The sequence below is a fragment of the Desmodus rotundus genome, chromosome 6 (assembly GCF_022682495.2).
Source record: "Desmodus rotundus isolate HL8 chromosome 6, HLdesRot8A.1, whole genome shotgun sequence".
NCBI classification, from domain to species: domain Eukaryota; kingdom Metazoa; phylum Chordata; class Mammalia; order Chiroptera; family Phyllostomidae; genus Desmodus; species Desmodus rotundus.
The window spans coordinates 29438228-29465725 of NC_071392.1; the positions used below are offsets into that span (position 1 = coordinate 29438228).

At 35.0% G+C, this 27498-nt stretch overlaps 1 protein-coding gene across 2 annotated transcripts in view; it reads right to left on the reverse strand.

Annotated features, from left to right (window-relative positions):
• Positions 1-211: 211 nt before the first annotated feature.
• CASD1 (CAS1 domain containing 1) overlaps positions 212-27498 on the reverse strand; it is a 44715-nt gene continuing 17428 nt past the window's right edge. For both annotated transcript variants that reach the window (XM_053926428.2, XM_053926429.2), the window contains 14 exons: positions 26975-27037; positions 22306-22350; positions 21769-21892; positions 20411-20625; positions 18200-18622; positions 17104-17193; positions 11625-11744; positions 10468-10624; positions 9162-9241; positions 6827-6928; positions 5370-5510; positions 4788-4865; positions 3462-3554; positions 212-1683 (listed from right to left, as the gene is read on the reverse strand). In XM_053926428.2, the coding sequence (XP_053782403.1) occupies positions 1414-1683; positions 3462-3554; positions 4788-4865; positions 5370-5510; positions 6827-6928; positions 9162-9241; positions 10468-10624; positions 11625-11744; positions 17104-17193; positions 18200-18622; positions 20411-20625; positions 21769-21892; positions 22306-22350; positions 26975-27037 (2001 nt within the window). In that variant the 3' untranslated portion in view covers positions 212-1413. The remainder of the gene's footprint in view (positions 1684-3461; positions 3555-4787; positions 4866-5369; positions 5511-6826; positions 6929-9161; positions 9242-10467; positions 10625-11624; positions 11745-17103; positions 17194-18199; positions 18623-20410; positions 20626-21768; positions 21893-22305; positions 22351-26974; positions 27038-27498) is intronic.

Below are 27498 nucleotides of genomic sequence, written 5' to 3' on the forward strand. Positions count from 1 at the left end.
CTGATTTGAAAGGCAGATTATTCTCCAAAGCTCTGATAAGTAAATTATTCCTTTTCCAACTATCATAATGTTCTACCCCTATACACCCAGAGTTTGAAAAAGCAAATTAAAGTTGAGGAAATGAATTACACATTTAAACAAATCATTAATGGATCCAGCTTTTTAAAAAAAGAACACATATAGTTTAATTGATACTTTGCCAATACAAAAATAAGCATCCACAGAACGTTTATTTACTGTTTAAATTACTCCATATTTTCATATACCACAAACAGAAAATATATTTTACCCCACACATAGTAAGAGCAAACAAGTGCAATCTTTCAAACATTAAAAGTCATAATAAAATCTGTACAACAGATAAATAAATTTATACCTCTAATAGTTAGTTTGTAACAACACCAAACCAAACCAAACCAAACCAAAGAACATATATTGCCCAAAGTCACCGGTTTACTTAAAATTCTACTGATGGTCATACACCTCAATCCTAACAACTTGAATCTTTACTAGACTAGACGTTTAGATCGATAAATACTTTTCTAAAAATAGGAGGGAGTAATAGGAAATAACAAAATGGTTATAAAGCGTTTTCCAAACATTGGAAATAATACTTAAACATCAGTCAGGGGAAAATGTGGTCAGTGGATCCACAGGGTAACTGACCCTACACTGGTGCAGCTGAAGAAAAGGACACAGGTGAATGGCTGAGTTGGAAAGAAAATTTGGCCTTTTTATAAAAAAAAAAAAACATCAACAATGACAAAACCCTGTCGTGGAGCCTAGAACAACTCTGTGAGACAAAGTGTACAAAGGCTTAGGCTCGTATACCTGAAAACCACAGTTAGAAAAACAATCATGGCAGGAAACACGTAACGACAGAAGAAGAACATACATAAATTAAAGGCATACTGTTTATCACTCCACATCATTGCACATATGAGAAGAAAACAATACTGTAGTTACTCTTGAGTGAGAAAGTTGTCAGTGAACTAGGAAGTTCCATGATGAATACAGGTGTAGACAATCTCATTACCACAAATTTAGTCAATATGAAAACAGTGCAACACTAAGCTAGTTAAATTATCTCCATTTTTTACTGGAAAGGTAATTATTTCCCTGCCTTCATATGTTAACGTAAAATCATTTATAAATGGAAATACAGATCCAGTAGAAAAGACTTTTCACATGCAACCCTATACAATGCAGTCTGTTTCATCACTTTTTTTCATTACTTCACACGGGATATGTACATTTCCAATATATACAACGACACACATTCAACAGACATCACTAAGCTGTCCTCTGACCTCACCAATTGTAATTTACACGTACAATTGTATCTCCAAATAGATGCTTTTCTCCTCTAGGCAGACACAAAGTTAGCTTGAAGAGTTTACATTTTTTAGAACTTTAGGAACTTAATGTCTTTTCTTGAATGGATGATAAAATGAGGAGTCCAGAAAAAAACGCAGCTACGCATGCCAACCTTTTCAGCAGAGAAGCGTTATCTTTAGGAATAATGATCTGTGCGAGATCATTGGTGATCTGAGAAATCTCATGGGCCACACACACAAATATGAACGTGCTGACAATGATGTTGAGCATAGGGTTTCCAGGTATGAGCACCAAGATGCCCCTGGTGTCCGCTGCCAGCCAAATGTGGTATTGGCAAATAAAGAGCTAGGAGGAAAGATATTTAAAGTTAGGTATGTGCAGAGGGTCCGTGAACACGTAACATTTTTTCCTAATTCAAACCCTTGATAGCATCATTACAGTAGCAGGCGTTTCCCAAACCACTGAATTCTGTGTCACTGGTCCCGAAAAGTCTACTGCAGAGTCTCCTCTGCAGAACTCCCACATGCTGAAGCACTGCGTCCAAGTGCTCAAGAACGGGAACCCTGACTTGACACATATTTTTTTGCATGACATGGAAGACAAATGACAGAATGATGTCTGGACTCCCGTCCTCAGACCTCAAATAAACAATGAGTGTGTGTGTGTGTGTGTGCATCTAGCTATAAACTTATGTGTACGCCTATGGGTGTACAATGTGTCTATATATGTATATATAGGGTCTGGCAGAAGTAACACCTGCTTGGGTGTGGTTGGTAGGGTAATAATATGGGTGTAATAATTTATAGTTTTGATTGAACACTGCACCTAAAATGTCATATGGTGTGCCTGAGTGTGATATTGTTATTATTATTATGTTATAGGATTGCATGCTTATGATTTTGAAATAAAAGATTCTGTAATAAAACAGGGGTGTTATTTGTGCCAGACCCTGCATTTGTGAATGTATTTATGTATGTACGTATATGAGTGGGAAATGGCAGGGTGTTTAAGACTTCCTCCTGTTTGCTATGAATGGCCAAACAAGTGTTCTGCACTACATTCACGTGTTTCTACAGCGCATTTCAAGTTCCGTGAGAATACATATTGGATAACTACACCATTTCTCTTGACTGTGATTATCAATGCGGTTCTTTCCTCGCACTGCTTCCAAACCCCAGAGCAGAATACGCTTAGTCTACCTCAACAAATATGAGGACTGCGACATTCTATGTTTTTAACAGAAACCCTAAATAGTAAATTAATTAAATTACAGTTGATAAAACCTCTCATGCTTTAAATATTAAGGGACTGGCAAAATAAATATTCCTTAGTCCACTGAATGACTTGGTAAGACATTCATGATCGAGAATTTAAATTCTATGTAATCTCTCTTCTGAATGTGACTTAAAAATAATAGAACATTTGTTCAAGAACTCAGAAGAGAAATTTATTTCCCTATTTTAAAGAAACCTTAATAAATCTTATACTCAAAAATGTATCTTTTAAGTAAATCCTATGGTGTAAAAATTATCCTTTATAATTACAATATGAATTATTTTAAAATATACTGTTTCAAATAAAGCTCAGAACACTCAGAATGTATTTCAAAATCTACTTTGAACTGATTTTGAATATAACTTAATATTAGATATTACACACATATGAGTTTTAAAATTATTCCCAAGTTTCCAATAATAAGAATGAATTTGATTATAAGCATTATAACCTAAATTCTAGTAATATCACATTTAATTGTGGAAATGAACAACAAAATCAAAGTCCCCTCGGCTTGATTTCACTTATGTCTATTCATAAATTTCATTTATATCTATTTCACTTTTTTCTCTTCTGATCTCAGCATCCTGGGTGTGCTTCAAAGCTTATCACAATATGAAGAACACGGTGGAAGTCATCTACCTCTAGTCATTTACATAAAGCTTTAAAAAATTCTACAATGTTACTGCTTTTGAAGGTACTGACCTTTCCCCCCTACAATTCCATAAATAACATAGCTTTGGTTAAAAAAAAGTTACAGCCACACACACACACACACACACACGCACACAAGCATACATACCACTTGGCTGTGTAAGCACGACAGAGAAAAATATTAATGTACCAACCTCTAATGAAATTTTCCCAAACCAAGCAAAAAATGAACTGTAAACAGAACGGGCATATCCAGGGATATTCCTTATGAGAATAAAGGCTAAAATCTAAAGAAAAAACCATAAACATAAATAGGTAAATATTAACAATTAAAAGCATTTTTGCTTTCCTTCAAGTCATAACTTTATGCTTTATATTCTTAAACTTGATACATACATGATGTTTTTTCCCCCACTAGATAAAGTATTAGCAAGTTATTTTTGTTCTAGCATCTATCCAAACTGGATTTCTCAAACATGGGGTCTGTATATTGCATATTAGTGCAGATATGATGTGGTACATAGCTGAATAGTTTTATTTAATGTCTTGGAAAAAATATGAACCCACTTTGAGGACCTTTATGTAGAAAGAGATAACATATTTATGTGTAAAATTTTATAAAATCCCACGATATAATTTTGATTCTTCTATAAAGATCCTCCAGAAATTCTCCCTGCTCCTCTTTGCTGGGCTACTCAATTTTCAGGTCTCAGCTTAGACACTATTTTCTCCCATAACCTTGCTGGGTTAGGAAGAAGTCACATGTGTTTCTAGAGCACCCTGTACTTAATTATCACCGTACTAATCACAATGTACTATGACTACCTGCAACCAGAGGTATCTCTGCAAAAATGTAAATTTGATTTGAGTTGCCTCTAGCCTCTGCCCACCTCCCAGGCACTATCACGCGCTTCTCTAGTCCTGGGCTCTTTGAGCTCCAGCCCCAGTGGCCTTCTATACTAAGCCCCTTGAACGTGCTATGCACCTTTCCACCACAGGCCTGAGGTCTTACTACCTGCCGTGCCTTCATCCCTCCAAATCACTCCAACTCCAACTAGGTCATATCTCCTCACGATGTTCCCTTACTGCATCATGTACTTCTATTCACAATTACATGGTAACTATATGATTATTATCTGTAATAGAAGAATGTAGGCTCAATAAGGGTAGGAAGTATGTCTGATATGGTTACCCTTGTATCTTTCCAAATATTATCTAGCACATACTAGGCATCAAATATTTGTTAAACTTAAAAATTGTCACAAGCAAATATGACAAGTACAGTGAACATTTTCTAAGTGCCGATTAAGTGACAAATACGGATCATTTCCATACATTTAATATAACAGCCCTTTAAAAGAGATTTTAATTTCCCTGTTATGATAGAGGAAGTAGGGCTTGGAAAGATTCAGTAATACACATACATCTTAAAAAGTTTGATCTCAAGTTTCTTTGCCTCTAAAGATTACATTCTTGTCAAGAATTGAGAAAAAACAGTGTCTCCAAATCAAGACAATTACCTGCACTACAGAGACACACGGGTGGAGCTCGTTGCACTCTGCTTTGTTTTTACAGCTGCTGGCCCAGATGGAGTAGGTCTGAAACAGAAAACACATCCATCTTCACAGAAACAGCTATGCCTCACATTCTCAGGAAATGTTAAAACTGTCTTTATTTATAACATTATACTCCATTATGGTATTTAAAAAACTTCCATAGAAACTTCCCATAGTTTTGCTCGTCACTTGTTTTGGTGTCTCAACTCCCCAAACACAAGCCGAGAGACACTCAGGCATAGAGACTTTTCTGGAAGTAGTGATCACGAGGCAGAGATGGCTTTTCACGTCAAACATCGTACATTTGTATCTTTCCCCCAATTTATCACAACTTTTAAAATTCCTATTTCACTTAGCTTTCAGTTATTATTCACATTTAAAGTTTACATGTATTCATTTCAGAATTTATGCTCAATTGGAAAGTAGAAAAAGAATTTTAAAGATTTTCTTTATTAAAAATAATTGATTAAATTCCTATCTCTTAAAGTTAATTTTCTATACCAATTAGCATGTTGGGAAGTTAGAAGATTACATTTTGAAACTTACCAGGAATGAAACCACTGAAATAAACAATAGAACATTTGAAATTTTGTTTGAAAAGAGAGGTTCACCCTTTCCTTCTGAAAGTACTTGACGCTTCTGTAAAGCCAGATAAATGAAAGCAAACAACATTCCATAAAAGACTACCTGAAAAATAAGGAGATAAAATTTGTTTTAAACAGCTACTTTCCAATAAATAGCAAAAAATCTGGTAAATGAAAAAAACATGTATAAAAGTAAGTAGATTAAAAGCTTGAGGTTTCAGAGTTTCTAGGACTTAAGCTTCAAGAATAAAACTTTAAGCAGTGAAGTAAACCCCTGTGATTGTTACAAACTGTAAGCAATAGGCAAGGGAACGTCTCTTGTAACAACATGAGATAAACTAGCTCATTCTGAGCTGTTTCGGCAGCAGGTGAAGAAATAAAGACAATTTAAAAGTAATAATAAAAACTTATTCTGAAGACAAATGATAAAATTTAATTGTACTCAACCAAGAAAAAACAGTTTATATTGGCACTTCTTTCAATCAAATAAAACACACAATACTAACAACACCAAATTCATACTTTTAAAAAAGAGCATGTGCGCATAAGAGTGAAACACATGGTGGACTAGAAAGCTCTCTTTAAAAAAAAAAGACTTATCATAGCAGACTGCTCTAATGAGGAAGTTGAGAATTTAAAATTAGTTGATGGTAAGACCTTAACAAAGCTCTTTATTAATACATGGTTTTGAAACGATGTAGTTCATTGAAAAGTGCACTGGTGTCGGAAACCAGGGAATCACAGAGAAATAGGCAGCAGGAAAACAGTTGTTGAATGAAAAACGGAATAAGTAAAAGATGGGAGGAAAAGGGAAAGGAGTAAGGAGGAGTGATTAACATTTATTCAAGGTCCATTATTTTTCAAATGCTGTGCTGGATGTTTTACATTCTGTTGGCCAAGTGAATCTTTACCATCCTTCAAGATTAAATTCACGGAATCATCCATGACACTGCTCCCTTCTTCTTCGAAAACTTCTACCTCCAACTTCATACTGCATAGCCTAGCACTCAGTTATAAGTAGTGGTATTCCTGGGTTTTAAACTAGATTGTAAGGTTCGGGAGCCTGGAGGTATGTCTTCTTTCTCTAGTAGGCCCCTCACGATCCAACACTAGAGCAGGCACTGGGGCCCAACACACACTGTGCTGAGTGGCTGAAGCACATACATGCAGGGCCACCTGCAAGTGAAAATTCTGACTCAAAGGCCACGTTATAGACAATGTTTTTAGGGCATGTTTCTGCTGGTACACATACACACGCATACCCTTTCTCTGCTATAAAGAAGCAGAGGGGCAGGGCTGCTCTGATTTATCAAATCAACATGCTTCCTTATTCTAAAACTAATAAAAATATTTAATTCTTCCAAAGAAGTTTTTAAAAGCGCAGTTTGAAATGGCCGAAGATCACAAGGTGATACATACGTAACGGTCTAGCCGCCACCTGAACCACCATTCGTACACATTCCCTTTCAGCTCAAAGCACTTGGACAATGGCCAGAGAGAAAAGATCTTCTCAAACGCACCCTGAGAAAGGAATCCAGAAAACAAATTAAGACGGTACAAGTCAATACTTGTAGACAGGATTGTAGAAGGATCATTCACAGTTTTTCTATGCTACTTATTTCATTTAAAAATAGCACTTCATTTGAAATTCATCTGAAAATAAATTTATTTTACTAATGGCTAATACAGATGACTTAAACCATCTTTTTTTACTTATTTTCATTGCAGATCAGGCTGCTGAGACTGAAAAATTTAAAAAGAACAAGCTGGTTACTAGAAAATTATTCCATTTGATATTTTAAATCTACTATACAAACAGCTAATATGTATTGATGAAAACAAAAATACAAGAGACTTCAGTCAATATGGTATAAATAACCTAAAAAATGATGGTTAATGTTAAAAAATAGTTTTTCTTTCTCTAAATGTCCTTAATAATCTATAATTAACCATATGAGTTAAAATAATCCTCTGAATTAGTCACCTTAATCAATCAACCATTCCCAAGTACCATTACTAGCTTTTGAAACAAAGTTTACAATTTTACTATGGTGAAGTTAGTGAATTGTAGCCTTTTATTAATCTGACAGCCTGGAAAATCTGAGAATGAAGAGGCAGAAGTCTGCAGATGTCTTGGGTACATTCCTGCACATTAATGAAGTCTTTCAAAGAAGAGAACAAAAACCTCAATTTCCAGACTAAAGAATGACGACAAACTCTATTAAGGAAAGCTCCGTTATTAGACCTAATGCCACAGCATTGAAAAATGTAACATTACCATTTTTTAAAGGCTAATAAAAATTAAGAAAAAATATGAAAACTATTGTTTTGGGTAATGCTGAATAATAAGGTCAGAAAAATGTTATTATTTTAATAAAATATAATATTCTCCATTTCACCACAGAACTTAAAATGCTTATAGCTTATTAAAAATTAGTTCCTAACTATGCTTCAGAACATTAAATAAGATTCTTAACAAAATTTGTATTATGAAGTACTTATATATCTCATATGCATACAATATGAAATATAGAAATATGATCCAATATGTACGTAACTATTAGATTTGATTTTATGCATCACTTTTACATGATATATTTATAAGGTCCCACTTTATTTCTGATTAAAAATATTGTTTATGTGACCCATAAACAAGTATTTATTGAGTACCCATTTTGTGAGACACTGAGCTACACACTGGACCACATACTTTTTCTTGTCCAGTGGTAAACACTGACTCAGGGCAGGGGAAACCTCCTCAGCCCCTCTGTCGAACCTCTGGTCCACCTGCCTTTTTCTCCCTCAGATGCACCACAGGGTGCTGGGAACTTTAATGAATGGCTGTTAAGTAGCTGTTGCAGTTACCTGGCTATTTCTTTACACATGTGCCTATTGTTTCCTTATTGTTTTATGTATCTGCTGCAAAAAAACCTTAGAGGTCAGGCAGAAACATCAATGCTTTATTTTTAAGTATGAAAATAAGTACGAAAGCCTACAAAACAAACAAGCAAAAACCCAGCTTTACAGAATTACACATCCCCCCCACCCGTTACACAGCATTTGCACCTGATGCAGCCAGGTAGTGTCCCAGACAGACAGTGCGGGAGACAAAAGCAAACTGCAGGATGAGTCACAACTCTAGGCGTTCAAGTTAAAACATCTTGTTATAAATACCCTGCTGCCCAACTGATGTGTCTGCCTGACGGACCAAGCCAGCAGGTAGCAGTCTGCCACCCTGCTGAGGTAGCTGAGAAATCTCAGCCATCATAGAAGGTTAGAGATAAGAAAATAACCAACACTTTAATGAAATTAAACATACTACATGTATACAAATCCCTCTGCTCCTAAGTTGGGTTTACTAACTGCCAAAATTCTACTCTATGCCGTTATGGAAAAATCAAGTAACACTGATGCAATGAATAACGCACAAACCAAGCTGCGAATCCTGTCAAGAGAATTTTGATCTCCACTTAGGGTAGGGTCTTGTAAGAGGCATTCAATAAATGTTTGATTGATCAAGTAAAATGGATTTTGAACAATTGCCAGAGGAAGAGCTTAAATTGCTCTTTCAACAACAACACGGGTAACAAAAGTAGGTCTCAAAAGAACTACACCACGTAGCCAACTGCGGGATGACACCTTTATTACAGTCATTAAAAAGTGAAGCTAAAAGAAGCTCTGACTCTTCTCACATACTTTCATAGACTTGAACACTAAAATACAATAGAATGTAAACTAAAAAGACTGTACAAACCTGAGAATATGCCAAAAAACATATACATAACAGCAAGAAGGCTAGTTTCAACAGTAAGCCAAAATGCCAGAAACAATTTCCTAAGAGAGAAAATATTTAATTTACTAAAAAATGTAAATTCACATGAGAAAATATTAAATACTATTTAACACATTAATACACTGCACAGTTCTTAATAGAATTTAAGGCTGCTTACAGGTGACAAAATTATCTAGGCAGTATAAGTTACAAGTAGGACAACCAGGGAAAAAAGGTGGAGGGTGCTTGCTAGGAATGAGGTTACAACATACATCTGATACCTCGATACCTGCTGTTCGCCCACTATAAATATATTTGAAAACACCTCCTGGACTCAGTTATACCTATGCATTACTGAAAGCTGCAACAAAATTTGGAACAATATGTTCAATGTAATTCTAACACTCATGTTGAATATAACTTAGGTAAGACTGCTTAAACATTCAAGTCCTAAAAAGAGAGCTTAAGAACTACCTAACAGAATAGGATTTAACCATAAGATATATTTTAACATATGCATGTTTTAAGTTATGTGTTCAGTACACATACTGGTTGATTCATTTCATTTGACTTCATATTTTGGTTTTATGTCAGGAATTAAACTACAGAGCCCGTCCAAAGACACCAATGGACTTTATTAAAGACTGGAAACTCAACACTTTCCTGAAAAATTATTTGATATTATAATGGAAGTCAACTGAAAATACTTTTTGATACACAATATTTGGATAAGTTAAATACATTATGAAAAATGCTCAATGATATGATCTTGAGGGGGGGGAGCATTAAGATGAATGACTGTGGTCTCACTTTGAACACTGCCAGTAAGCAGCTATAGGAAATTTGAAGATGACAACTTTTTGGACACTTAGGTTTTCTTATAATAACTGCTGAAAGGGTTGCACGAACATAAATTACATGAAAGGTTTTTAAACTTGTTTGATATAAAAAGCCTTTTTGCAAATGAATGTTTATTTAAAATCTCTCCCCCCCATATATAAAAGAAATTAAATGAAGCAGAGTTGTCAATAGGTAAAATGGCTTTGAAAATTTTTAATTAAAAAAAACATAATATAGATATAAACTGTTATTTGCATTGTTGTGTTATGTGAACTACTTACAATGCAGTATTTTAGAAACACTTTTAAGAACTTCCAAAATGTCAATGCTATACATAAATTTAAACTGTTTACATGTCTAAAGAATAAAAATAGTCTTTAGCAACTAAAAGCAAATGTAGTACATTGGAAGAATGTATTTATTAACATAAGTAAGAGAGTATATTTACCGTTTGCTTTTTTTTGGATTATCTGAGGCCACAGAGCTAAAGTAACATATATGACTATGAACCACACAGTGACCAAGGGCACAAAGTAGTAGAATTGATAAGGCCGGTCCATTACTATACATAACACCACTACCAGGAAATTGAGACGAAATAAGACCTATTAAAAAGGAGAAGAAAATGGTTTTCATTCCAGATATTCATGAAAAGCAAAGACAGATTCTCTGACAAATTATAAGTGTTTATTTAAGACTAGAATAATAACTGTACAAGTATATTTTACTAATCCCTAAAATTGTATTTGTTCTGCAATCATTGTGAAGAGTTGAATATAAAATATTTACGCATCACTATATTAACAAAATCCCAGCAAAGCGCCAGCCTGAGCTGTCCTCTGGCTACGAGTGCTATCACGTTAAATGCAGGGAAAGAATCATAAATCTCCTTCCTAGGGCCCCAGTTTATAAGTGGAGATTAGATTACCTCTAGGAAAGGTATCTATTTCATCTCTATTTAATGTTGATTTACCCCATTTGGGATTAAATTGAAAGTTGTCCTATATACAAAATGAGATTACTCAAATTAAACAGAATCTCTGAGACTTATGTAACTGTCATTTCACAGTGCGATGTCAGTCAAAGAACAAAGAGCCCGAGAGGCTGGTGTCAGAGCAGCACCACTTTCTACGAGACCACAGGCAAATTATTTGACCCCTCTGAGCCTCCGTGTCCTTGTCTGTGGTCACAACTCAAAACTGTAAAGGGGGGTCAGTAAAATAATGTTCAGAGATCGCCTAGAATAAGGTAGAATAAGGTAGAAACTTAGTAAATATTATTCCTCTCCTTAGAGAAAATATAGGATGTTACTGTATAATAATTCCAGGTAACTGTACATTTCTACAAAACTAAAGTTAATCAGCAATGTTTTGCTCTGCATACCAGTGCTTTTATTATACATTCATCTTGATTCTATTTTCCCTTCCCTCAGTAATAATTTATCTTGAATTATTAACCACAGAACATAGAAATAACACAACTTTGAAGTGCTATTTCAGAAATTCAAATTATTCACGGTCTTATAATGACAATATTTATATTTTATCACAGGCACAAAAGCATGTTGAACTGACAGAAAACGAAAATAACTGAGTGTGCTCCTACCTGACATACTCTATGGATTCCAAAGTCTCCTTTGATCCAGAAGTACGAGAAGTGCCCATACCCCGTCTGAAACAGGTACGCAGCAACCAGAACCCGAATGTGCATGTACACAGGCAAAAACTGTTGGCAAAAATAGACAGTGAAACATATGTTGGTACTAACTATACCCTGAATTATCATAACCAGTACTTTTAACCAAGATAATGAATGATCATTATCATTTGGCATTAGCTCAATGAAAAGATTTATTCTCAAAAGTTAGGCAGTACAGTAGGAGATAAAAATGCAGACTTTGGAATCAGACCTAGATTCGAATTCTAGTTCTGCCACTTACTAGCTATGTGGCTTTAAGTCTAAGGTTTCTAAACTGCAAAACGAGACTATCATCTCTTTCCTCAAAGGGTGAGAATAATATAGTTAACATGAGTTAATATAAAGCACAGTGTATATTTCCTCCAGTTAGAACCAAATGTATGAAATCTGTAATCATTAATCACCAGTTTGGTTTTCACATTTTCGCAATGCAAAGATAAAAAACAAAAAAAAAGTCTACATTTTTAACCCTGTTAAATATATAGACTTTAGACTTGTAAATAAAATGATCCACATGACTACTTAAAATATTTAGTTAGCAAAATATACATATTTAAAAATATATGCAGACATAACTTAGAAACATTATTTCCCTCCCACTCTTATTTTATAGAATACTTTTATTTTACACTCCTACATAAATGTTTCATTATGACCAAGATCCTTACAACCACTTGCCATGGTTTTTCAGAGCATCACTTCTCTCTGCGGTTAAATGAAATAGGGGGTATGCCATATTTCTACTCTGCATTTTATGGGAGTCACTGGAAGTATTATCTCATTTACAAGCCCCAATCCTCATAACCTTGGAGTCCTGTCCTTCCACCTACCCACCAACCACTGGGCCTTCAGATGCATATTCATGATCTCTATGATATAACTAGCACCCTGCTTCTCAAAATTATCTTTTAAACAACTGTTCAGTGACATCCAACCCTCGCATTTATAAGGCCATTCTTTCAGGGATAATTACTAAATTTACGTACATTTTCTTGGCTTCTATTGTAGAGACTCATCTGATCACCTCTGTAATTAATCGGCACTAACACTGCTTATTAGCCACTTTGGTTAGTGGGTCTTCCCCAAGTGATGCTTTGTAGGATAAAATAAACTAATTAGAGCAGACACCTTAAATAGACTTTATAAGGCCTTGGATGTATGCACCTTTTTTATATATCCTTGAATGCATCCTTGAACACACCTTTTTCTTTTCTGAGGGATAGTATTCTTTTTTTCTGGAAGGAAAAAAACTCTGAATCTATAATAGTTGATAAATTCTTTACCACAGCCACACTCTGGCCAAACTGTTCAGATTCTCTGTCTCCTCAACTGGCCCTCTTTGCGCCTCCTTGTCACTTCTTCTTTGTTTACCTGTTTATTCTATCCTGAATGTTCTTCTCCTGAACCCTTTTTTGCTTCTTCAAATTCTATTCTTCTTTTTTTTTTTTTAATTTCAGATACAGTGTTTTATTTGGAGGATTTTTAAAAAATTTTTTATGGTTATTCAATTACAGTTGTGTGCCTTTTCTCCCCATCCCTCCACCCCACCCCAGCTGAACCACCCTCCCTCCCCCACCTCTACCCTCCCCCTTAATTTTGTCCATGTGTCCTTTATAGTAGTTCCTGTCAAATTCTATTCTTCTTTAGAGCCCTGTTCAAAACTTCCAATCTTTACTCTCAGATGAAAGTTGTTTCTTCTTCCTCTGAGTTGCTAGACTATCAACAATCTATAAACCACAGTTTGTATTTATTGCCCTTTATCATTAGTTCTTTTTAAACGTCTGATTTTATCAGCAGATCAGAAATTTTCATCGAAGGTGTAACATATTAAAGTCATAGGGATAAAGGTGGAAAATGCAGCCCTGAAATACCTCAGGGCTTATCTAATCTAAACCTATGCCCCTGCTTCATTCTTGATGTTCTCTAAAATATTCCCTTTAAGTATCTTAGCACTTTTTAGAAGCTGAAAACACAAATTCCAAAGGCAATCCATTCCATTTTCAGATGGGCCTTAGCTGCTATAAAGTTGCTTTTCATGAAAAGGTGAAATGTAACTCTACGTGAAACTACCAACTTCAGCTCTCCAGGGCACTGCTGTGCAAGAGAAATAAAAGTGAGCCGCATAGTGAATTTTTAGAAAGTTAAAAGCAGCAAGTGAAACTTAAAATTAGTTTAAGTCGATATATCTAAAATATCACTCCAACATGTATTTAGATATCTTATACTATGTTTACAGTAAGTTTTTGAAGTTAGTGCATTTATCATGATTAACATACTTAATCTGGTTTGTTTCATTTCATACAGTACAGCACATCTTAATTCTGACTGGCCCCATTCCGAGGGCTCAAGAGCCACTGGCGGCAAGTGGTTACCCCAATGAAGAGAGTAGCTCTAAAGCCACAGGCCTAACCACTCTTACATCTAGTAGTTCTAGAACTATTTGAAAAACAGATGTCAAACCCAGGCTAACCATGACTAATCACTCTCACCACTCTCCATAAAACATGCTTTCAAGTCCTTTCAAGATTAGCGCTAGGCCTACAAAGTTGGGACTTGGTCATTCTATTTAAACAGTAAAAACAATGGATTTAAATGGAATTAAACACAATCACAACAATTTGCCAAATTCCTGACAATACTGGATCACTACAGATTTCATGTATAGTTTTATCAACTTTTTATTTTAAGATATTTTCAACCAACAGAAAAGCTGCAATAATAGTACAATGGATATCTTACATACATATTATACTAAGCCATTTAAGTGTGTCGCAGACCACGTGACACCCCCCCTAACTACTTTAGCAAGTATCTCCTAGGCAGTGAAAATACCTGATATTATTACCATCATACCCAAGAAATGTAATGAGTACAATAGCAGCTACCGTACACTGCACATTCAAATTTCCCTGATCGTCCCAGTAATACTCATGGTTTAAAAATTTTTTGGTTTTGATTTAGGAACCTTGAGTCAATGATCACGCATGGCACTTACATGTCATTCCTCTTTAGTCCCCTTTAATTTAAACTGTTTTTCTTCTTGTCTTTCATGAGTCAAGTATTATTTACAATAAAATTTTAGGTATAAAAGTATATTTAAAATTCCAACTTCATTGAAATTAATAGCTAGGCTGACTTCTGGTTCTGTTCTTTTTCTAGTCCCACAAAATTACCCCCTCAAGACCTTTGATTCAGGTCTCTTCATACTGTCAAATGAAAAAAATTACAATGGAACACAGAATCATACACTGCATATATAACTACCTTGCTGCACTTTCCATATTAAATTCATAGTATTTTATCCATGTTGGATATAAATTGTTTTAAAAGAATGTTTATACCAAGAATTGCAATCTGCCAGACCATGTGTATTATTTTAAGAATTCTCTGTAATCTTTGATATAGTTTCTATTTTAGTATAAAAACACGGCATAACTGAAGTTTCACATATTTTACTCAAAATAAAAAACATTAATACTAGGTAATTAGAATAATCATGGCAGTTAAAAATAATTTTTAATTAAGGTAATCCCTCAAATAGCCATGAATTAAATCCCGAAATATGTTAGAACCCATGCTAATAATGCTTTGCTGATGTAGATACCGGTAATTTCTAACCAAAAGAATCTTACAGTATAAAAGAACAGGAATATGTTAATCAATCCAAAAAAATGATCTATTAATGAAAAGTACGTCCTTCCAGAACAGGGATTTTTGAAAAATTGTCATTTAGGACGTATTGGGATGCAGTCTAAGATGTATCAGAATGCTAGCTTGGCAAATGATTATAAAAGAATGCCAAATTGCCTGCATCCATTTATGATCCAAATCCTTTCTGGAATCACTGAACTGAGGAACTTAATCTGCCATTAATTCTATCTGATTTTTTTAATACTATTATCACCCTTTAATATGTCAGCAATTAATTATGTCTCCAAGTGGCATTTTCTTAAAACCCTTTTTCCCCCCTCTCAAATTAATTTAATCTTTGTGTATATGTTGGAGATATTTCTAGGATTCAGCATGTACCTCTACTTAGTTTTTAGAAATTTGCCATATTTATCCTATAAATTCTGAACCAGGCTTATAAACTAAGTCTCACTCTCTTCATCTCCCCTTGCCTTGGCGCTTTCACTGTCGGCCCACAGCCGGCGCTTTCACTCCCACAGCTACTGAATTCAGTAGGTCCCTCCGGCTGTAATGTCACCGGAGTTCCACTGCTGCCACAGATACACTTATCACAGTTGTGTAAGTTCAGTAAGAATTACACTTCATTCCTCTGCCTTTTGCCCTTCAAACCAATCCATAAAATCACTACTTTTAAAAAATAATAGACTTTAATGAAGAATAACATTATTTTCAAATTCTTAAGAGATATCTGAAAAACCCCAGTTGTTTTTTACCTTCTTAACTGCTGCTATGATACTTTTAAAATACTCCTGTCTGGGCAACAGTCCCATCATCTCAATGTATCACTGACTTAAATACTGTTTAAAGATGTGTGCTTTACATAAACAAATTACGCAGTAATGAAACAGCTCTGCAGTTCCCAAATTAGGAATGAGTTTCTTAATTTTTAAAACATTTTATAGAAATCAGTTTGTATCTTTACTCTAAAGACATGTAAAAAGTGGTTATCAGACACCCAGGTTCACTCTCAAAAGCTTGTATTTAACTGTAATGTAGCTAAAATGTTACAACTCTGATACATGATTTCCCCTTGCCAAATCCAAGATGTCCCCAGACCTTGAGAATCCTAAGTCTCTTAAGACAGTCAGGGAGAAGGGGAAAATGACTTTGTCTAGTACGGAGCAAAGGAGGAGCTCCCCATCTCATGGACAAGGTCCCACATGGTCTCCAGGGGCAGTCGTCAGTGTCTGAGTTCCCTGAACATGAGGCAAGAGCGTTCTAAGTTTTTTAAACTTTACAAGTGTAAAAGTAGTTGGTTAAACTCCCTAACATACAGTGATAGAATATACAATTATCTGATTTGATTTCTTTTGATAGTAACTTACCTATTCCAAATCCTTTGCAGTTAAGTATCATCTGCATTTATAAAGACTCTTGATGACTTGAAATTGGTTGTTCAACCGGATGATATGAAACAATACCCTTTGCTTATCAGCTGTTTCTACTACATTAAAATTAAGGCCAAGTAAATGTAAATAAATTATTGCCTTCTCTTTTTTAAAAAATGATTTTGCTTTCGAAACTATTTACTCTCAAAGAGTCCGGTGGTAGGGGAAGAATCGGAAGACAGAAAGATTGGGTTAGAAATCAGAAGGGTCTCTAAATGGTAGAGAATACAAAACAAAAGAGTTGGTACCCTTAAAGAAACATTAAAGTGGCATTATTTCCTATGTTTTCTGAACTTTAAAATACTTACTGTACTTGCTCCAGAGATATGATAAATCAAAATCACAAGTTGCATCCAGCCTTTCCATTCATCTGTTTGTTCTCTATTTAATACTTTAGTCTGTGTAAAGAACCAACATCTGTATTAAAATTCATCATGAAGCTATTATTTAGATAGTACATATTTAAGTATGTTAAAATTGTTCTTACAGGATATAAAGGTAATGCTTTTGTTAAAAGAACCTGGGTGGGGGAAGAGTTAAAGATGGTTATTTTATTTCTTGATAAAAGATATAATAAAACTATTTAAAATATAATATGAATTTGAAAACTAATACAAACTAAGATTTTAAATAGTATTTGACACTTAGAGTTTAATATTAAGATTACATTTAAAGTATGACAGATGTATTTATAAATCTAAAAAATGGCATTTTATAATTTTCTTTAAGGAAATCTCAGGATTTCAGTTAGAAAAGATTTTACAGTTCTGTTACACTTTATTGTGAAAAAACCCCTCTATTATTATAGCTTATTTTATGTGGGATTTTCTCACTGGAGATACAGAACTGACTAATCATTCTCATATGAGAGTTATTTCTTACAACAGAATTTATTAATTCAAATAAATCATGCCTTATAAAGGAGTTACAGCAATGCTAAAATAGGAAATTCAGAATATTGTGAACAGTGCCCTTATTATTAAGTTCTAATTCCTGTGTACATACGCCTGACTATATGTAAATATAAAACATGCTTGTACATACAGGCATTTATTAATATAATTATACACTTTTGCCTTATAAGAGGCTGTAGTGGATCACGTCTGAAGACCATCACAAGACTGGGAGCCCCCCACCTCCTCCATCCCCGTGCAGGCAGAAGAACATTGAGTCATACATCGATTTTACAGGTTGTCATTGCCACCTTTTCAGTGACCTTCACCACACTCTGCACTTCCTCCAGGCTGCCTGAGCTGTCTGTGAAGCAACGGAGTCCACTGAGTGACGCGCAACCACAGTGCTCGTCCGTCCTCTTCTACACAGGTGCTCGTACATTTTTTAAAATCTAGGCTTTTTCATGAGATAACAAAGGATAACATGAGCTAAAAAGAAAATGACTCTTACCTCTTTTGTATTTTCATTGTAAAACACTCCCAAAACCAAGATGTAAATAATTGGGATAAAGAAAGTTGAATGTGTGTAAAATTTGTTTTCCTTCATAAATAGATTTGCACGGTCACACATGTAGAAATAAGCCATAATCAGGCCAAGTTTGCAGAAAGATTGTAAAAGTACTTCTAATGGAGACACAGGGGTACTGATAATATTTTTCTTTTCCTCTCCACTTTCCAAATCAGTACATGGCTTATTCTTCCGATGAGAATTACGATGAATTATATAAAAAATTAAATATCCGACAATAGATAAGGTGAAAAAACAAGCAGCCAGCTTCTGTATGAGCGTCAGAGGGGGCCGGGGCTGACAACAGGAACCGTCCACAGGCTTCAGGATCTTATTGCAATACACGTTCATGAGAATCATCGCACTCTGGGAACAAACCAAGCTACTGGTTATTATCTTGTCAGCAACGTAGTTCACTTTCCATTCTCTCCTGTGAGTATTACTGACTTTTCAACACTGACACCAAAATGCTTTTGCACTTTTTGCTGCCATTTCCCAAACACACATGCAAACAATGGCATTCCTTTGATCTGTAATAGCTAGTTCAGGGCTTTTCAAACTTCTTGGGCCATGATCTGTAATGAAAAATTCATTTTCTTGTGTGACCCAGACACATATATGGGAAAGAATCCCTATCCTTACTACTTAAAATGCACTCTGACATTTATTATTCTTTTCTCTTTGTTTAGAAAAAATACTAATTTCATAGCTACTAACAGGCCATGGCCTTAGGTTAAAAAAAAATAGTGACAAGATGTCAAAGAACAAAGAATTTTAATTAGCAAACTTTTAATATGGAAGATAACCAGGATATTTAAGAGAGTGTCCCAGTTTTTAAATGTAAAAAAAGAATGTAGCCCTGGCTGGTGTGGCTCAGTTGGTTCAGCATCATCCAATAAACCAAGGGGTTGTGGGTTCGATTCCAGATCAGGGCATGTGCCTCGGTGTGGGTTTCCTAGTCAGGGCGCATGCGAGAGGCAGCCAATCAATGTTTCTCTCTCACATGGATGTTTCTCTCCCTTCCCCTTTCTCTAAAATCAATAAAGCATGTCCTTGGATGAGAATTAAGAATATAAAACAACTGACACAAAACATAATTAATTCTTAGCTCACAATATTTGTAATATGCCTTTCATTTGGTTTACAGTTCATGGACAACTTAGGATTCTACATTTTAAATATTTCTAATGTTAAATAAAATGCGGAATCTTGAACGTGGTTTCATTATAATAAAAACATTCCAGGCAAGCTGTCAAGATTCTGTCTAGTTGAAGATTCAGTCAAATCTAGTTTTACTAAAACTTTATAGGTTAGGCATCTTTGGAAGTCTAAGGTGATTACATTATTTAAGCCTAAGCATTCCAAGTACTCAACCATTCAGGAAATCTCACCCTGCTAGCCCTGGGCTCTGTGCCTGGCACTCTTGCAGATACCAGCCTACAGACCGCATCCCTAAGTTCTTAATTGGCTGCATAGTGTCCAGAAAGTCCCTTCAGTGTGTATATTTATACAAATGTGCATTTTTCTGCAGGACAGGAATGGAGCCACTGCTTTTTACTGAACACTTGAAGGGGTCATGTGATCCTCCAAAAGGTTACTGCTTTATAAGAAAATGACTCCAAATCTATTTTACTATGCGTGAAAATTCGTAACTGAGCAGTTCTTTTTCAGACTTAACATCCTTCCCCTTTTGTCGATCTGGATTTTTTCCAGTATCTACTGTGTACCTTGAATAATGTTTAGGGTAAAAAAACTATAAAAGTAATAACAATTATTCTACATATTAAAAAAGGTACTTATCATAGAAGTTTAATCTTGTCAGTTTATGGCAAGACATAAAGCAGTAGTTTTCAAACATGAGTGGGCTGAGAACTTCTAAGTTTCTTGATTAGACAAGGCATAGTAAGAGTGACTAGTACTCAATAAATAAACTTTCATTTCCTCCTTTCCATAACTTCTTTAAGTATATGAAAACTCTCACTTATATATTCAGTTAGGTGATGAAAGCAAAATTACTTCTACATTTATGTTTAGACAGAATAACCAAGTTATTAACAATGCAATAAAATAAATCATTTATTACCATTTATAGTGACTTACAGCTATAACCAACTAGATATTATAGTCTCTACTGACAAATACAAGAATTCTTACAGTTTCTCTGCTCGACTCTGGAAGATGTAAGCCATCCAAAGATTCCATGATGGTTTCTTGAGCAATTAATTTGGAAACACTGAACATCTTAACATTTGATTTAGAATTTCTGGTGCTACTATTCAAAATACTGACTGCAGCTTCGTTGTAGGCATCTATCTTCTCATTAGTGATCATTTTCCTGTTTTCACTTAATAGGTCTTCATAAACAGGATCTGTACATGAAATATACTATTAAAAACATAGTTTTAAAAATTCCTTTTGGTAGAAATTGTGATTGTGCAAGTTAGTTGATTCCATTTCATATTTCGCTGTTCAAATTAGAGGATTCCAGGCACTTAGTAATTCATTTTAAAGTAAAGCTGGCCAAGATTTGCAAAAGATTTATCTTTCATTCAATTTATGAATTAATCAGTCAGTACCATCCTAAGTTTTATGTTCTAGCATGTCTTAAGAGCTCAGAGTTTTGGGATGCTGGGTTGTACTGAGTAATGGGAATTTAAAACTGGACAGCAGAAGCCTGCCTGATGGGAAAGAGCAGTAAGTCTTCTCTTCACTCCAGTCACTGCTTAATTTTGCAAACTGTGTTCACACAATTAAGAGGTTATCTTATTGAGGATCAAGGTCTCATAAATAATTTAAATTTCCCTTTTTCTCATGTTAGTACGAGAAAGGTTAACAAGGAGTCTGTAAACAGAGATTGTGGAACACATTATCACCAGCCCTTTATTCCTCTCAGCATGACATTCAACTTGGAAATAATCCTAAGAGTTTCTGACAAACAACTCGAATTGCCAAAAAACCCAAGGCATTTCATATCGTGCTAGCATTAAATAATGGACATTCAATAAACTCTTGAAATGAGCTGATCTAATGTCATTTCTCTTACAGAATTTCATTACCAAGTATAAACTAGATGGCATAAATTTAAATACATTCTGTCAATTCCAAAGAATATTTACTTTCAATGATTCTAATATTATGAAACAGACTTTGTAATTTTTTTCCTATATTTCCCAATCATACTAAATATACTTTGTAAGAAGTAAAAAAAATCAGAAGTAAACATCTCATTTGCCTATAGAACGTACGCTCTTTGTTACATTCTGCCCCCGTTCTGCCTGCTGAGGCTCCTTGGAGAATATATTTTTCTTATTTATTTTTTACTTATATTTATTAGTTTTTTCCTTAAGTTCAAAAGAAGAAAGCAAATAACTCAAATTTATTCTAATTTTGCAAACCTTATTTCAAAATGTATTCTCATAAAGCAGCAATTTTATTTCTTGAAATAGGAGATAATAAAAATCCATGACTCAAAATATACACAAAATGACACTTTTTCATTACTCATTGGTTACCTTGTAAGACCCAATAAACATCACTGGTCTTGGCCAATTTTTCTAAAAGTGGTGCTATGGAAGTGATGTTCATTTTATACTGAGAAAGCGCTTCATTGCTGCCGTTGTGAATCTTGATAGACCACTAAGGAGGAGAAATTATCACAGAAAAATTAAAGTACATAATTGTAACTTTAACAAGGGTTGTTATTTTAAGGTAAGTCCCATTTTACCTTAGTATTAGAATAAATTATGGTCACATTATTTCATGAAATATGTGAAGGCAGTGAGAAAAAGCTAACATAAAATTAGGCTTTCAATGTATAACATTCAAGAAGAATATAATTTTAGATATCAAATATTGACACTTAACAACAAATTTTCTAAGTTCATTCATATCTATTTATTAAAATTCATTAGTCTCATTAATTATAATAGAAATAGGAAGTAAAACATAAGTACAGTCAAGAATTCTATTTAACATAAGTTAACTTTTTCTTAGCATGTCCTTAAGTACGAAACGAAAATCATTATATAAGATTGCAGATGATAACTTACTGTGGCAGCTCCTGCTACAATCACGTGGGGCTTTGCAACAGAATCCTAAAGAAAGAAAAATCTTTATAACAGTGTTATATGTAGTTCAGAGAGTTAATACAATTAATCTTTTCCTTAAATTTAAGTTCTTTCAAAATGCATTTTAATTTTCTGGAGTTTCTTATTGAATTTCTGCTATAACAAAATGGTACCCTTAAAGAAACATACAGACGGATAACCAATGCCTAAAAAATCTTATATGCTTACGTGGTTACACAGGATGGCATGAGGCTTGTATGGTTAATTCTTTAATGTTCTTTAAAAACACATACACACAAATAAACGAACAAACAAAAACCACTACTGAAATCTAATATTGCTGAATGGCTGAATATTATTCTGAACTGTGATTAAATGGCTTCAGAATAAAGCTCTAGTATATTATGTCAGCCAATTAAAAAGTACTCGTGGAGTACATAGTTTAAGGGTTAAATAAAATATCAGTGTCCCAAAGAAATACTTTTGGGGGAAAGCTAAATCCAATATGTATATAATGAAATAAACTGATAATTGTTATTGATAACAATGTGGGGGGAAAAGGAGAAATTTGGCAGAAATCCCCAGAAAATGCAAATTGTACTATTAATAACCCTACCAATATTACTTTCTCTTAAATTAGTTCATTTGAATATAGATTCTTGCCACCTGTGACACAATGCAGGAAGATGTTATACAGATCTTCTAAAACAAGGATGCAGACTCAGAAAGCTTTCCAGGGTACTGCTGAAGCTCAGCAGGGACAAAGTCAGACTTAAGTCTTCTGACTCCCGAATTCAGTGCACTTTCCACGACTCAGAAGACTCGGTATTACAACCATGTGCACAAGAAAAAATTAAAAATAAGAAGTTAGGAAAACATCTGACCCGTATATAAAAGTGAGTTAATGTCTCATTTTAAGGTGATACATACTTTCATAGAAAACTATACAATCAGAGAAAAATAACAAAATTAACCTATTTCCCTTCAGAGGTACTTCTGTTTCCAGTCTGGTATCCTTAACCAATCTTTCTAAGTCTGTATCTTTGTTTTGTAAGTATATGTAATATCTTCCTGCCTATCTCACAGGTGGCAAGAATCTATATTAAAATGAGTCAATTTAAGGGAAAAGTACTCAGTGCTCATTTTACATTATTTTATACCGAAATGTTTCCTCATCCCTAGGTGGCTCCTTTTTTCGCTGTTCACAGTGGTTGTCCCAAATCTTATTTTCCTTATTCAGGTTCCTCTTGTCCTCCTCCTCACTTTCCACATAAGGTCTAATTCTCAAATTTCAAAGTGAAAACCGAATTCATCTGGCTGTATGTTCTTGCCTTCCTCCATTCTTACAGCTTTACCCAAATACGCACCCAGCCTATCTTCCCTTGGCAAGAGAGTAAATAAAGTATGTCCCTATCTCTTCTAATGGGAAACCCTTTCCTCTGTGTCTACGTCCCCTTCCTTTTTACTCCTATTATCAATGCCATCCCCCTTCCCTCTTCTGCCTTCCCTTAACTTGTAAGTGTTGACTCATCTTTCTCTTCAAAAAATATTCCTTCATCCTTTTCCCACACTCAGATCCTTTTATCTTGCACACTTAACCAACAGATTACTTGAAAGAGCATTCTGCCTTCATTGCGCCAATTTCTTTCTTGCTCATTTATGCCTCAGTTTATCATGTTTTGATTTGGGGCTTCAACACCCATTAAAACTGCTCTCAGAGCCGAGTCCTGTGAGCTATAGTCCTCGTTCCCAGTGTGACAGCACTGCCTATCCACTTCTTAAATCCTTTCCTGTGTTCCGTGACCGTCACTCTCCCCCTGCTTCTCCTCTTACCCTTTTCACTGCCCCTTCTCAGAATCTTTTGGATAGTTCCATTTCTAAACTGTCTTTAATTTCTAAATTCTCTGCCTATTCAATTTCTTCCATTCAAGTAACTTCAAATACCACCTCACTCCATAGCAAGACTCCCCAAATAAACCTAAGTAGCTCACGTGTCTTAATGACTGTCATTCACCTACAGAATGAAATCTAAATCGCTGCCCCAGGGGTGTGGCTCACAGGATTAGGCACCCAGCCTGCACACCAAAAGGTTGCCGGTTCGATTTCCGCTCAGGGTACATGCCTGGGTTTCAGGCAAAGTACCCGGCTGGAGGCATGCAAGAGGCAACTGATCCATGTGTCTCTTGCACATTGATATTTCTCCTCCTCTCTTCCTCCCTTCCCCTCTCTCTCTGAAAATAAATAAATAAATCTTTTAAAAAATTGAAATGGCTGGTTTCTTCACAAGTTAGTCTAATTTCCCACTATTCCCATTTAAAACTTCCAATGGTTCTCCACTACCCTCAAAATAAATTCAACACAATATCCTTATTTTTAGAAAATACATGCTGAAGTATTTAGAAGTAATCAAAAATGGAAAAAGTAAGTCTATACCACACCACACACAGCTTAGAATATTATAATCACTATCTGCTTAACTCGTCTCTTATCAACTCTCTGCCAAAATGAATCACCTGATATTAACAACCAAAACCGAACACAGATAAAGGAGTCCTTTGAATTCTAGCTCTAGCCGCGCTAAAACGGGTGATGATTCCCTGAATAGACTATATTCTACCTTCAGCATCTTTGCGTATGTTGTTTCCTTTGCTTGGGACAGCCCTCCTTTCTCACTCCAGACCTTCACCTTTAGGATCATTTTTTTTTGAAAATTGGTTTTGAAAACCTAAAAAATTACATTTAGTGTTTATCCTCTGTAATGCTGCTATACCCTAGAGCCCCCTATTTGGCACCTGTCACATTGTTTCCTTAATTACCAGTATTTATTCTTCTCCTCAAAGAGCTCATCTAGAAGCTCTTTGAGGAGAAGAATTCTATTACGTTACCCAGGGTATCAACAGTGTCTAGCCTAGTGCCTAAAATATTGCAGGCGATTTATAAATATCTATTGAGTAAAAGTAGAGTTGTCTAAATTCAACTTTGTTTTTACGCCAATAAGCTTCTACAAGACATATAACTTTATCTTTGTAACCCACAGTTCTTCTGGAAATATCATCTCCTCTGTAACGCTTTCTTGGAGCATCACCTGGATTCTAACCAACCCCATCCTAAGTGCCTCCATCCACAGTGCTCTCCTTCGTCCTGTGTGCCTGATCTGCTGTTACCCTTCATTTTACCATGTCATTCATCAGACAGTCTCTACACATAAGACTGCAAATTCCAAGGGCCGAGAGTGGGGCTAATTCCCTGCCACGTTCCTAATAACCAGCATAAGGCTAGCGATAGTACATAAATGATAAAAATTTGGATCTTTGTATTCTTAGGATCTAGCAGTTTAGTATGAAAACAGTAAAAAATAAATACATATATAGTCTTTAAAGAAATAAAACCAATCAACCAATAAAGCTTACGTAATTACATGACCATCTACCTAAATAAGTTGAAACTTTCCTTTCATCATAATCATAAGAAATTTTATAACAGAATCTAAAGCTCCAAAAACTAGTTTTAGCACATTATAAAAACTGAAAATCTGGATATGCAATGTTATTTCCAGGGTAATAAAAACAATGGTTTTCTGTAAACTTGCAGAACTTGTAAATTATACTACATAGATGTTTCATTAATTTCTACTACTTTAATGGATATACTGTCAGGTCCACCACAAATATGAAACATATTTTTAAGTCATTTGAAATATACACATAACATTCTATACCTCTGGACATTTAAAAACGTGTCAGTAAAAACAAAACACGATTACGTGATACTCTAATTTATCAGACAGCTGAATTCTAGAAGTCGTCTGCATGTTTGTTTTTTGAAAACTTAAACACATTTTCTCGAAGAAACAAAATTAGAAACGTTGACTAGGTTCCCACCAGATTGTATGAAAGCTTATTTGGTGTATGAAGTGGTTGCAATACTAAACACTTGCTGTGGAAAGAAGCAAATAAAAATACCATTGCAGCACGAGTAATTAAGCAAAATAAGGTCAACAAAATGGAATACTGTTTTATCTATCCCAAATGCAAATCCCTCTGGGAAAGAATACAGTTTTAATGAAAGGACCGATGAGGAGCTATATAAAGACTACCATGGAGATTCTAAAGTGGACTTGTGGGGACTTAGGGGTTTTCTGACCTTAATAGCACGCCTGTCTTTATTTACAACTCATCTTTGAACATTAGGAGCCAAATATACTAGGCCTGACTTTGGGTCACAAATGTAATAATAAAAGGGAAAAAAAACTGGCTAACAAAAAAAACCCAAAGTTTCCCCAACTACTTGGGCACGAGTTTGAAGGACAAAGTGGAAAAACACTCCAAGGAATGTGTACTGCGATTGAAAGATTACTTGGGTTTAAGTTAACTGAGCTACAGGCAGTAACAGAAAATTTTATATCTGGGAAGGATGGTATGAGCATAATCGCCTTAGGGTTGGAACGGTGACAGCGGAGATACTGGATCAACATCCTTTCTCTTCTCAGCACAGAGAGAGAACCGCCCCGGCAGCGCTCAGTCGCTATCAAGAAGGCTGTATCAAGTACAGGAGGGGGGCAGCTGAGTAGGGGAGAAAAACAATGAGTGCTCATGAGCTTTTAAAATTTGGTTGCTCAAAACCAGACAGACCTATATTTTCAAATACAGACCTCAGTCCACACTTTGATACACTGTTTCATAGAACCATTAACTTCTGGATGCCACAGAAAATCCTAAGAAACATGTAAGAAAAGGAGAAGTCAAAGAAACTGTATATCCACCATTCAAAATTAACATTAACTTATTTCCTACACAGTACTTGACAGTACGTCACCCCCTTGTTGGTTGTCCGAGGGAAGGCGGGTGGGGGACTGGGTAAAGGAGGTGAAGGGTTTAAGTAGTACAAAACAGTCATGGGGATAGGAAACACAGTCAATAATTATGGTGCCAGGTGGGTGCTGGAATTATTGGAGGGAATACTTTATAAAGTGTATGACTTTAATCACTATGTTGTATACCTGAAACCAATACAAAATAATACTGAAAGTAAATTCTAACTGAAAAAAAAAAGCTAATTACTAAAATCTTACATTAAAATAAATCTACCATAAGACAAAGCTCAAAAACTAAAGCCAAATGCACTGTATTTAAAAGATCTGAACAACTTATATAATTCATTTCCTTATTAAATCTA